The sequence below is a fragment of the Charadrius vociferus genome, unplaced genomic scaffold (assembly GCF_000708025.1).
Source record: "Charadrius vociferus isolate BGI_N301 unplaced genomic scaffold, ASM70802v2 scaffold312, whole genome shotgun sequence".
NCBI classification, from domain to species: domain Eukaryota; kingdom Metazoa; phylum Chordata; class Aves; order Charadriiformes; family Charadriidae; genus Charadrius; species Charadrius vociferus.
In genome coordinates this window covers 673456-686335 of record NW_009647214.1, presented here as the reverse complement: position 1 = coordinate 686335, position 12880 = coordinate 673456, and the positions used below count along the sequence as shown (strand labels likewise).

Here is a 12880-nt window from a genome sequence, read left to right as displayed (position 1 = left end):
ATCCTGGTCTCATCAAAGTTGTCACAAGCACTTCAGATAAAAAAGCACCCTTGCCCTTATCGCAGAACATGGAAGGATATGGGAGACCTTATCACAAGCGACTTCCCGTCGTGCTGCCCGCTATACAAATAAAGAACAAAAGCAGCTGTGTTAGAAAGGAATTATAACCCGATATTAAAATGCTGGCAACAGCATATAGCTGCAGAAATACTGCAGAAAACAGCAAACAATGAAACAATATTGAGTTGTGCTATGGACAGCAACCTCCACCCAATGCAATGCAATGGTGCTCGGGGAGCAAGGCATCACAGCAAAGGCGAGGATGAAGAACGGAACTGCAAGAAAGAAAGTATGAGGAGATGTGCAGATGCTGTATGCCTTCTGAAAGCCAACAGGCAGCATGGAAGGAAGCAAGACAGGCAGTGTTTAAATAGGTCAGAGTTGAGCACTGAGGACCTGTCAAAGCTGACTTTGTGATATTACCTTAAAAAACTGAGCGGCAGCAAAGATTCTGCAAAAAGGAAAGGCGAACTGAGTGATACTGCACTAGAGCAAAACAGCAAACATGAGCCACGCATCTTTTCAGGCTAATGGGGGAAGGTGTACACTTCTGTAGCCATTCTACAAGTGGGTTTCTCTTGGGCAACACACAGGGCAAATTTTGTGTAGAGTAATACCTAGTGCCACAGCTCTTTGCCCTCCGTGAGCTAATGCAACATAATTTTTTTTTAGCAAATGGAAGTTCAGGAACCACTTGGAAGAAAATATCACCGTGTTGCCCAGCGTGCATGTCATTCTGTGCATGGCTATGAAGTGAGTTGGTGACTTCTGTCTCTGCCTCAGAATACTTATGCCATTCTTTTGCCAGAGCCAGATAAGACAATTGCCAAGCAACCATCTCGAGCTTTCATTTTATGAACACAACAGCAGCACTGCAGCTTGCTAATCGAACTACAAGTATTTTGGCAAAGTGCTGCGAAAGGACAGGCCCTTTATCTTCTCCCTTTCCTGGCCCTGGAGACAAGAAAAAAAGGCAGAATGATACAGTTGGATTGGTTCATTTTCAGTCACCTGTTCCTTAAAAAAAGTTCTTTCTTCTAAAACGTGCAGCCCCAAAGCTGATGTCATTTATTGGCAATAAATATTGACAAGGAAAGAGAAGGGAACACATACATATATATACAGCCCTAGACTGAAGAAAACCTCTCACTCCTGCCACTCTTCCTAAGATACAAAAGGATTCTGGCTGGACGAAGGTAATGTATGCAGAATTTAATTTCAGTATTAGAGATTTTATCTATAGGGTCACTTGGTCAGTATTGATTGGACACTCTGCTACAAGGGCTAATGCAGTTAATATCTAAGTTGTACCAGATGTGATAATTGTGTGGGTGAGAAATGGCTTCAGTGAAGTCTAATTCCCATATTTCCTTAGATCAAAAGGTAACACTTTGACTCACTTGCTTCATTCTTCAAATGTGAACATAAATTAATCCATTTTGCAGAGGGTGGTCAACCATGAGAAATGTTTTTCTAAAGACATTTGAATTATTTTAGTGTTGAATTTATTTCACCTGAGTATTGGGATATACCAGTGCAGCTGAACTCAGAATTTTGCCATCTAGAAATCTTGACTATCTGACCAAGCTTTCAGGTATATAGAGTATTTAAAATGTCTATTACATCCTATAGCACGCAGTAAGCTGATTGTGTTTTCCTAATGCATAGTGAATTTCTTTTTTACCAAATGGAAGTTAAAAATGTAAACTCAGACAAGGCAGAAAAAACTTATAACAAAGTAACTGCAAAGAAAAATGTTCCCATTCTTACAAACTTTCAGACTTGGTATGCCCTGAAAGCTTTATCAGCTGGCAGGAAAAAGACTGCTGAGGAGCGAAGCACCAGAACTACACACAAAAAGCCTGGACTGTATTTTTCAATGACAATTTTGTTTCTAGCTTTTTAGCTATAGATTTTATTTTTTTACTTTGGGTCAAATTTGCATGACATTTCAGTTTTCAAGCTGAGCTACCTAAAAGTGCATTACTAACATTTGTCTTTCAGAAGCATAGAAGTGGTTTAGTGGATTGAATACTATTGACATGGAAAGATAATTGTATCTGGGAACTGTCGTCTTTTGACTTTGAAAGTAATGCCAAATACATTTACTCCAAGGGACAGATTTGACTGTACAGCCTGACAATCGAAAGCATGCAGTAGTATTTTAATGAAGTTTAATTTCTGGATAAATGTTTTATGTTTCCGATCGCAGCATTTATCTGGTGAGTCCCAGAAAGATCTTGTTTCTGCATGTAAGGACAAGATAACTCCTCAGTGGCCAAAGATATTCCTTCAGTTATTTATTCTTCATTAATATGAGTGAGATCCCTGCCTCTACTTCGTGCAAGTGATTTCCTTATGCAAGTGTGGGTAAACAAGCCAAAGACCAAACATCAGAATGACATGAAGTCTTTGGTGTGATAGTATGTGTCTTGTTGATTTATATCATGCTACAGAATACAGTACTGAAATAAATGATCAATCTAGCTGCAACCCTCCCAGTACCAGGAACATCATAGTCACCAGATCACATTCTCTTGGTGTTTTCATAGGCTGAATAGACCTCCTAAGAGTTAAGATTTCTTAGCCCAGGCACAGTGCCATCATAATGTAACGATGAAGCCCCTGGGACTCAAACACACATCTCTGCCTGGCACTGCTGTGCTGCCATTTTTGTTAGTGTCAGTCTGGGAATTGATACGCCAAGCTCATCACCTTGTGAGCTTGTGAAAGAATACAGCACATTGTGCAGAATAACCCAACAGCTTTTCGTCTGAACTCAGACAACTCAGTCTTGCATTGCTACCACGCAAGTGAAAAGAGAATAGTGCTTTCACTTTTCCTCTTTTATTTAATTTCCTGAGAGGTAGGTTCAAGGTCTGTATAGCCGGGAATCTAAAAATTAAAGAACTTATCTTGTTCCAAAACAGTGGCTTGATAGCCTTCTTCTGATATATGGACTTACGCTTATGTTTGTTCATGAACATTTTGCCGGGAATATTAGCCCTATAATCTTTTGTTTGGGTGTAAAAGTCACATGGTGCATTAATGCTCTCCAGTTGACTGACCTCCAATCCAAGTAGAAAGTTTTTCCTGTGTTGTAAAACTGAATAATGTTTCTAGCTATGCCTACAGTTATTAGCATCTAAACTCAGCTGAAGTCACTTTCAACCTCAAAGCTAAATGCTGGCAAGAGTATCGTTACATCAAGCCATTTACCATGACATTATACACTGTAACATGTATGTTGGAATACTCCTACTGCAAACTAGTGTGGAATATTCATAAAATGTGAATGTAAAAGAGGTCTCACACACAAATAAAAATGTTTGAAAAACTTCTTATTTTCCAATGTTCTGGTAGGCTTTTCCCAAGCCCTCTGCCCAGGGCTGAATTTTAGATGGAAATTTAACTGCAAATGAGGGTTATAAGTGGACCTGCCTGTCTCCAGTTAGAGACCACAACATACAGAACTTGCTCACCAGTGAAGATGAAAGTGTCAGAGCTGCTTCAATATTTATAAATGAAAGAGTCACACCAAAGCGTCTGATAAGAAAACTAACATTATTAGTATTAGTGTTAATATTAGTATTATTATTAATATTAGTATTTTCCCTATAATAAGCAGCAATTTCTGACACCACAGATGTAGGCTGACTAATTCATATAGGACTAAATAGCAAGCAAATCCACTGACTTCAGGAGCATAAACACAACACAAATGAAAAGAGATCAGTTTAAAAATCTAGAGGTAATTTCAGGTGTTAAACAACAAACAGGTTATGAATAATGCTATAAATGCCATCTTTTCCAAGTGATCATTCTAGGAACAAGAAATGTTCGTTCTACTGAGTGCAAGAAGATTGAAATTTATTTCCAGGACACTGGTAACTTGCTGTTAACTCTGAGTTGTGAATCCGTCCTTCAGTTCCTGCCCGAAGGAAAAGCTTGTAACTCATTCTTCTCACCTAACATCAATATGTTTATTTAATCACTTAGAAGACATCGATTGGTGGATTATTTATATTTTCATTGCATATTTATAGTTTTAACAGGTGTTATCCCAATAGTTTCCCTATCCAGCAGGATTTCCTAGATCTCTACCACTGACCTGTACTGCTCACGCTGTCGATTTTTCTGAAGCCAGCTCTAAGGTTTATTATGTTCGACTTTTTTTATTACGTCTCTTTTTCTTGCTTGCTTCAGTCTGTTTTAAGATGATCTGTTGAGCTCAAAGTTACTTTTCCTTGGGATTTTGCCTCATCTTTACTCTTTACCAACTGAAAAGACATGATTCCCTATATAGCCTCAATAATACAGATATGTAGCCTTTGCTTCTTCTGACATGTAGAAATATTCCATGAACATGAGTAGGTTTCAGACTGTCTGTGTACATACGGTGGTATTTCCTCTATACGGCGTCTTAGCAGCCAGAGGGGAATAGCCAATGTTATTTCATGAAGGTTTTGTTTACATCTAGGTGTAAGACATTACTTGAGGGTGACCACCACCATTTACTGGAGCCGTTCTGATGCTAATTTGATGAGGAAAGAGGGAACAGGAAAGGAGTGGAGACAATTATTCTTCAGTGCTCCACACCAAAATACCAGTTCCCAATATGGATGATGCTTGCTTGAGCAGGACTCTGATGTGACCCCACTGAACAAATTAATGAGGTTTTTTTTTTATACAAGGGAGCAAAGATGAAGGAAACACTGCAAATTCAAGAGAAGGTTGACCGCCTGTTACAAGAAACCGGCAGCTTTATGCTACTTATAGTCCCGGCTTCAATGGGAGGTGGAGCCTTCTCTCTGTACGAGACAGTTGTGCCCATGCACCACCATGCACTCATTTGCACGGTTTCTGCACTTTCAACTGTATTTGGTACCAACTGAAGTAGCATTCTGTGTGTCAGGCCTGACTTTGCAACAGTTTCCTATGTTGCTCTCATATGACATTACACCACAAACTTTATGCAACAGATCTTAATGGATTTGGGGGGTTTTTTTGTTTGTTTTTCTCTGTAGAGATGGATCTACTAACTGCAATCATTTTCCTGGCCGCTTTGCTACACCAATCTGATGGACAGGTAGGAACATTAATCTTTGTAAAAAACCCACATCTAAGCCCATTCTATAGATACCTGACATGGCATAGTCTGGTCTAGTGATCTCTAGAAATTTAAAATTCATAGAAATTGAAATTATTGTTAACATGTTAACATAACACAATAAAGATAAACTTTTGGTTTGCTCAGATCTTTGCATTAAAATATTCCTTCTGCCTATCAAAATATTCTTCTCTTCACAAGAATAATTTTTAAAATACATTTTCCCCAAAATATGAACTGAAGCTACTCTAAAATAGTTTAGCGAAGTATCAGAAATCTAGTCTTCACTCTCCTTAGAGAGAATTAATCTTGTGAGATGTAAGTATGTACTATGTAGAAATTTGAATGTGAACTATTCATCAAGATCTACTTAATAATGAATGAAAAGAAATGAGTACTTCAGGGATGCCAATCATCTCTTTCTTCGATAAATCTCGAGTGAACTATGTCCTAAGTTGATTGATTGCTTTCTTTACCTGAGTATAGCAGCAGCCTAAAATAACTGGCTGAGATTTCATTTCTATCACTGTATATTTCTTAAGTTAAACAAGGTGTACGACACCTCTTGGGGTAGGTTCCATTGCCCAAACAGAAATGTCTTAGTGCAGCTTGAGACTCTCCAGAGTATCGGTGCCATTCATGGGCAGCTGTACAGACAGCTCTACCTTTCTGGAGCAACAGGCTGAGGCTGGGTAGGGCTCTCTGGGCATTTCAAATGGTATTAAGTGCCATTTTAAGCCACTGATTACAGACTTTAAAACTTGGAATTCAGCTCTGAAGTCAAAGCAGTGGGATTAATTCACATTACTTGAACATTTCAGAATTTAGTATCTCTCATTTTATACTTTTCTCATAGGCCATAAAGGCAAACTGGGATGACTTTTAGATATTTTAGTCTACGATATAGCTGTGTAAATAAGATGAACCATTGCCTAGAAAAGAGACCATCACACCAATGGCAGAACACTGACTTAAGCATCAAAGCATTAGTTGTTCACATCTCTGTCAGTCTCTGTCTACAAACAAAGGAAGGACAAAGAGGTACTTGTAGAGAATGGTTCTTCCAGTCTTAAGGAGTTCAGATTTTGTGGGATGCGGTACCTCTGCCCTCTCCTGTAACAACAAAGAGAGTGAAGGTGTCTAGATTAGACTGAGTTGTCTCATTTTTAGACATAAAGTGGAAAGAATCTTTACCTGAGGGATGTTTTAATCTGAAAACTCCCACATAAGCATTAAAACTCTTTTTCTCTGCAAGGATTCATGACCTGACATCATTATATAAGAGACAATCTAAATCATTCATTGCTTTCTTGACCTTAGGTATTTCAGAAAATGGTCTGCAAACAGTTCTAAGTTCTGATCCAGCTTCACATACTTCCGAAGCTTACAACTGACAAAAGCTAGGGAGTTTTTTAGTGCACACAAGAGGTCAAAGCCAATCTTGAGACTTGGTTCCAGAGCTAAGCTTTCTCCGTGTTTGGTGTGGAGACATTTGAAGGTAGAATTCTTATCTACAAATGTCATTTAGGGTCACATCTCCTAATGAAAAGTGCCGTTCAAACCAAGGAAGGGAGAAAAAAAAAAACCAAAAACCAGCACTTATAACAATAGAAGAACCAATAAAGGAAAGTTGGGCATTTCCAAGAGGCTTTACTTTGATAAAAAGCTCATAATTTATCTTGCTTTTTAAACTTCTGATAAATAGAACCTTCATTTTTATTGTTTTCCAGATTTTTCAGTATAAACAAATGGGCATTTCCTCCTTTCCTCATTCTAAGCTTCAAAACCAAAACCAGATCCTTGAGCAACACAATGAAATACGGAGGTCTGTATTTCCCACGGCCAGGAACATGCTGAAGATGGTAAGCTATGCATTGCAATTAGCCTGCTTTCCACATCATTAGCAGAAGATTGTAGCCTTCTTAAACAACCCACACTCAGTGAACAGAGCGGGCAGGAAAGGTGCTCTGGGGCTAAGATGAAGAAATCAGAATTTTATCCCTTTGTTTCTGCAGACTTCATGATTAATTTTGCGCACCTTGATGCTGCGAGTGCTTGTAAAATCATTTCAAAGGTCTCAGGATGGGCCACAAAGAGCTATTCAGAACCTCTCTCCTAACCAACACGTCTTAGTTTCTCCATTTAGAAAAACTCAATTAAGCAATGTAGGAACTGTTCCAACCCTCTGGTTATTTGTCTACAGGAACCGTGAACACAGGTTTGCCCCAGCCACATCTATTTATTGCTGTCAAAGCTATGTTAACATAGCCTGCACAGTGAATCTTTAAGGTCCTTTCCAACCTAAACCATTCTATGATTCTCGCCTTAATGTTTGCTCACTGCAACAGGCAGCAGTGGCCAGCCTTTTCAGGGAAAACGTTTAAACCTGGGACAAGGTACAAAATTCAGTGATGGCTCTTGGATACAGGATAACACTCCTCAGACTGTGGGATAAGCAGCTCCCTTAGAAGACAAAAAACACATGCCCTGGATTAAGGAAAGGGTTTGTAAAGCAAAGGTGGAGCAGAAGCGTGAGCAGCAGCATGCTTCTGAATTGCATACTGTCAGGGGGGCAAAAAAGACCTAGATCTGCAGAGCAATTTGTCCTCAGCTGAGCTTGCTTTACCTGTCACTGCTCGCATCCCTGTCACCCACGATGTTCTTTGTTATCCCTATCCCATGAGCAGATGAACTGGTCAGTTCTTTATGGCTAAATCTTCACGGTGAGACTTGCAAATGTTCCCCAGGATCAAAGTTCAGCTGGTGTCTATCACCACATCTCAGCTGCACCTGGGCTGAAAATCAGTTTTATGCCATCTAGTGCACTGCACCCTGCGAAGTTAACTCAGACACAAAGCCAAAAGAATATATAACTTATAAAGTTATAAAATTCCTATTAATCAGGACCACCTGGAGATCAGGACTGTGTGCTACTGTGCAGAATAACCTACTCTGCAGCCTTTAAGAGATGAAGAGATGTGGTGCCCATGCCCCAGTAGTGTAAACTGGCACGACTCTTCTGCTTTCTGTTGAGGACCACGGGAGCATTCAGCACACAACGCCCAAGTCACTTCCCTTTTTTTTTTTTTTTCCTCGTGGACTGCACTAACCTATCTGTGACCCGGACACTTCTTCCTTTGTGTCTTTCAGGTGTGGAGTGACAAAGCTGCCAAAAGTGCTCAGAAATGGGCAAATAAGTGTGGGATGAAAATCAGTCCAAGAGAACAGAGAATGGTTAATGGTACACGACAAATACAGAGCCTAAGCTGATCATTTGCAGATGAACCCTGTGCATGTCAACTAGAAATAAGGATAACTTTTAATCTGTTGTAGAATATCTTTTTAGGATTATTAAACACAAAACCATCATCTTTGTCAGATAAATACCATGAAAGACAAATTGTTGGAACTTGAACAAGAGGGATGTTATGCACTTACCCTATTTTTGTAACTTTTTTTAAATGCCTGCTTTTGTCTCCTGCTGGGGGCAGCACAATAGATGACTGTTGGTATGACTACGTACAGACATTTTCATGTAACATTTTGTAACGAAATAAGTATCTGTGACTGAAAGCTCACCAAAACCAGAGTAATGTTCCCTGAATCAGGTGTACTGCCCTCTTCTTAAAATCACAGTGCAAATAGGTTGGCATCATAGAGATTTTTTTAGGACGTAACTACACCCTTCTGTCATACCTCCCACCCTACAGCTTGCTTCTCTCCTAAGTAATACAACAGACTTCCTTCTACTGCAGGTGTCACCTGCGGTGAGAATGTGTTGCTGTCATCTTACCCAAGAACATGGGCTGAAGCAATTCAAGTCTGGTACAGTCAGTCCTCCAATTTCAAGTATGGATTTGGAGCAACTGCGAAAAATGTCAATATTGAGAGCTATACTCAGGTATGGAGAGTTGAAGCAAACCAAAGTGATGTTAGAATTACAGGAGTTCACTTAAGGGAGCTGGGAGACATCATCAGAAAAAAAGTTATTACTGTCATCAAACATTTATCTGTCGTTCACACTCTGATCCAAATATGACTGATAAATTAAAACTCTTTTTCATCTCATTCTAAGGCAATAGAACCAATATTTTGGAAGAGCTGTCCAGAAGAGAAATATTATTCTGTAGAAAAAAAAAATTCATTGATTTAGAAATAAATATTTTCTGTATAGAGATTTAAATACCTGATTAAGAAATGTCAAAGCAAAATAACTATGATAAAAACATTTGAATTTAAATTTTACTGTCCTGACATAAACTGTGTTCAAAAACATTTGGAAACTACAGTAAACTCATTTTTCTATTTATTCTTTCTAACAGCTAAACTGTAAACTTAAAAACTGAACAAACAAAATGAAAAATTATCTTCTGGTTCTTTTATTATGTGAGCTCTTTGATGAGAATTCAGTAAAACCTGACTCTGAAATAATGTGTTTATTTTTTGTTCTACAGTTAATCTGGTACAACAGCTACCAGATTGGATGTGCAGTTGCCTACTGTCCTAGGAACCAGTTCAATTACTTTTATGTTTGCCAATACTGTCCTCCGTACGTACTGCCTTTGTAGTCATTTAAGATGCAATAATTCTGGATATGTTTTCAAAAACTCCTGCAGTCCATTGGTAATGCATAGGATAAAATGATGACAGTTTATTTTAACTATTTATAGTTTTGAAAATACTGCTGTGCATTGTGGTTTTAGCATCAGGTTAAATAGCAATATTAATTTTATTATACTTATTTATTTATTTATTTATTTTATTGGGTAAATTTTAGCATATGAACAAAGAAAGGTCTGTCTCTGTCAGAATCAGGCACCATGCACAAATCATCCTGTAACTTTGGCCACAAACAACTGAAACAGCTGACGGCGTCTGCTGAGGTTATTTCCTTATAAGCCACAATCACTCGAAAGCCATTAGAAAAGCAGAACAAGGAAGCAGATAAGATTTTTTTTAACTGATAATGCCATACAAATGTAAATAATCCATTAATATTCTTTCTCTAAACCCTATTGTCCTTATTTAAAATCAAAGTTCTAGTATTCTGTGAATATCTGAAACTACAACATGACTGCCTATGAAAATAATTTTATCCAAAACCTTCTGGATGCTTTGCATTGTGATAAATAACATAAACTCATGTTAATGGCTCAGAGCTGCAGTTTGATCCTGGTTTGTGTTGTATTTCTTTCAAATTTCAGAGGAAATAATGCAATGCAAATCGCTACACCTTACAAAAGTGGACCAAAATGTGCAGACTGTCCCGGCCACTGTGACAGAGGGCTTTGCAGTAAGTGAATATATTCTCCTCCTTACAACAAACATTGCATTACATCAGATAATAATGTTGTTCTTTTGTAGCATTTTACTTTTGGGTAGTTACTTCTTGCTAATCTGGATGAAAGGTCCCAGAACTGCCCCTTTCATTTGCTCCCAGAAATAATAGTGGGTAAATATCCCACCAGAACCTGCACAATCTTGAGCAGGGACATTGGACCAGATGACCTCCAGAGGTCCCTTCCAAACTCAGCCATCCTGTGATAACGGGTAAATTGCGTTGCTGTTGGGCAATAGGTGCATTCTCACACCGTCAATCTTCTGCTGCCCTCTTCTGGAAAACTCAAGACAAAACAAATGTCTTGATGTACATCTACATCTAAAGGTGTGAACAGACTGTAAGCCTTCACACACCCTTATGTACGTGAAGATCTGCACAGGCCCCCTGGGTTCCGCAGACTTCCACGTGGGGCAAGTCAAAGCATACAAATCGATGGGAAATGAAAGATACCACCTTCTGCCTGCATTTGCTGTTCTACAAAATTTAAGAACTTTTAACAGCAGAGCAAAAGCCTATGTAGACATGAAAATTTGGAATTTTTGGAAAATGCAGAAGTATCAGACCAGGACTTGGTTTTCAATTAATATTTCATGGTTTTGTTTCTCTCTCTTGTATTTTAGCCAATCCTTGCAAGCATCACGATATCTTTGGAAACTGCAGAAATCTGAAAATCTTGTTTAGCTGCAACCATTCACTGGTGAAGGAGAAGTGTCCTGCTACCTGTAGGTGCACCACTCAGATCGTATAATGTCCAGGAGGATGTGATTATAGCTGCTGTGACACTTATTAGGCAAGAGTAGAACTCACTAGGAAGTGTATTCACTCTCAGTGCATCAGCTCAGATTGACCTATAGGTAACATTTTTTTCTGAAATCTCACCATTACTTCAGTCCTAAATAAGTCTAGTAGCTCAGAATAATCTCTGATGTTATTTTAGACTTTGTAGAAATCATGCTTAAGCTACTAGTGTGTTAATTTGTGGTTTTCTTTGCAGTGGATCTTCCACCGATTCATTTCTTTTTGAGGGGAAACACACTTTTAAAACACTTTAGGTTTTTGCAAAATATGTTAAATGACACTTTACTTTCTTCTGTTACCTTTTCTTTGATTACCAATGGAATGTATTCCTGCTAATAAATACATGATTTAACACCGGTTCACAAATAGAGCTTTTTGTTTAAGTTATTTATAATTCAGTTCTTTCATTTGGAAAATTCCTTGTGGATATTTCAAGGCTCTTTGATGTTTCATGTGAGTGGGGATGAGGCAGGAAAAGACAGACAAAGCAAAAAGCAATGCAGTTTTGTGTATGTCCAAAATAAGACGCACATGGTGAATCTGCTGACTTTTACTCTGTGGCCTGAACACAAAGCTTCTGATACGTCTGTATGCAGGTGATAAAAAATAATTTTTTCATATGGCACCAACAGTCAAGAAATATGAAGCTTTTTAAAAGCATTCATACAAAGAAAGAGGTATATATATCCCCTCCCATCCTCTCCATGAGTAAGTCAGTCCCACACTCGCTTGAAATTCATATTGCTGCATGTAGTAAAAAAATCAAAAACCAAACAACCAAAAGTAGTAGATCCGCGTCCCCCAGTAATCCCCATCAAAATATCTGATTTTCTCCAGAACTTCACAGGAACCCACTTAGTGCCAGTTACTAGCGGTGCACACCTTTAGGATGTCTCCAGGAGGATTGAGTTCAGCTGAAGGCCATAGATGTGCCTTCTCCCACCTCTGTTCACAGGCAGGCCACCAGCTCCTGCCTAGGGGGAAACTTAGCTGGATCTCCTGCAGGTGGTCCAGGTTAGCTTGTATATTGCTTCTAATGATGCATTTCCTTGAGAGAAGTTTTTCATTTCATATCTTACCAGGCCCCTTAAAATGTAGCGCATGACTTCAAAGGAGTGCGTATCTGTACTGACCCAGAACGAAGGACTTAAGTTTGTTACCTTTCAGTGGCATTGGTTGCTTGGAGAAACTTTCTGACCCATTAAGTGAGGGCCACTATCACAGTCATGACTCTTTAGACACTGACAATATAATTAAATTGATAAAACAGTATTTCAGAATCATCTTACAGCTTTTTTTTTTTTTACTTTATACCTTTTATCTGATCTTTGTATTTCTAACTTTAATAAAAAAGGTAGATACAGAGGAAATAGAAGCTCTTTGCTTACAGCTTATAAGCTTTGATAGATGTCAAAAAATGAGCTAACATGTGGAACAGCATCTTCTCACTGAATAGAGCACATCCTTCCCACTAACCTTCCTCCTGATACATCCTGGTGCCATGCAGGATGCACTAGGGTGTCCCATCGGGCCTCCAGATGCTCCTCAAGATGGGTGCTGGTCTCCCATAG

At 38.8% G+C, this 12880-nt stretch overlaps 1 protein-coding gene across 1 annotated transcript in view; it reads left to right on the top strand.

Annotated features, from left to right (window-relative positions):
• The window catches only part of CRISP2 (cysteine-rich secretory protein 2), a 54683-nt gene extending 43424 nt beyond the window's left edge, over positions 1-11259 (top strand). Inside the window, exon 7 of the mRNA XM_009895910.1 lies at positions 11132-11259. Coding sequence (XP_009894212.1) covers positions 11132-11259 — 128 coding nt within the window. The remainder of the gene's footprint in view (positions 1-11131) is intronic.
• Positions 11260-12880: the final 1621 nt, after the last annotated feature.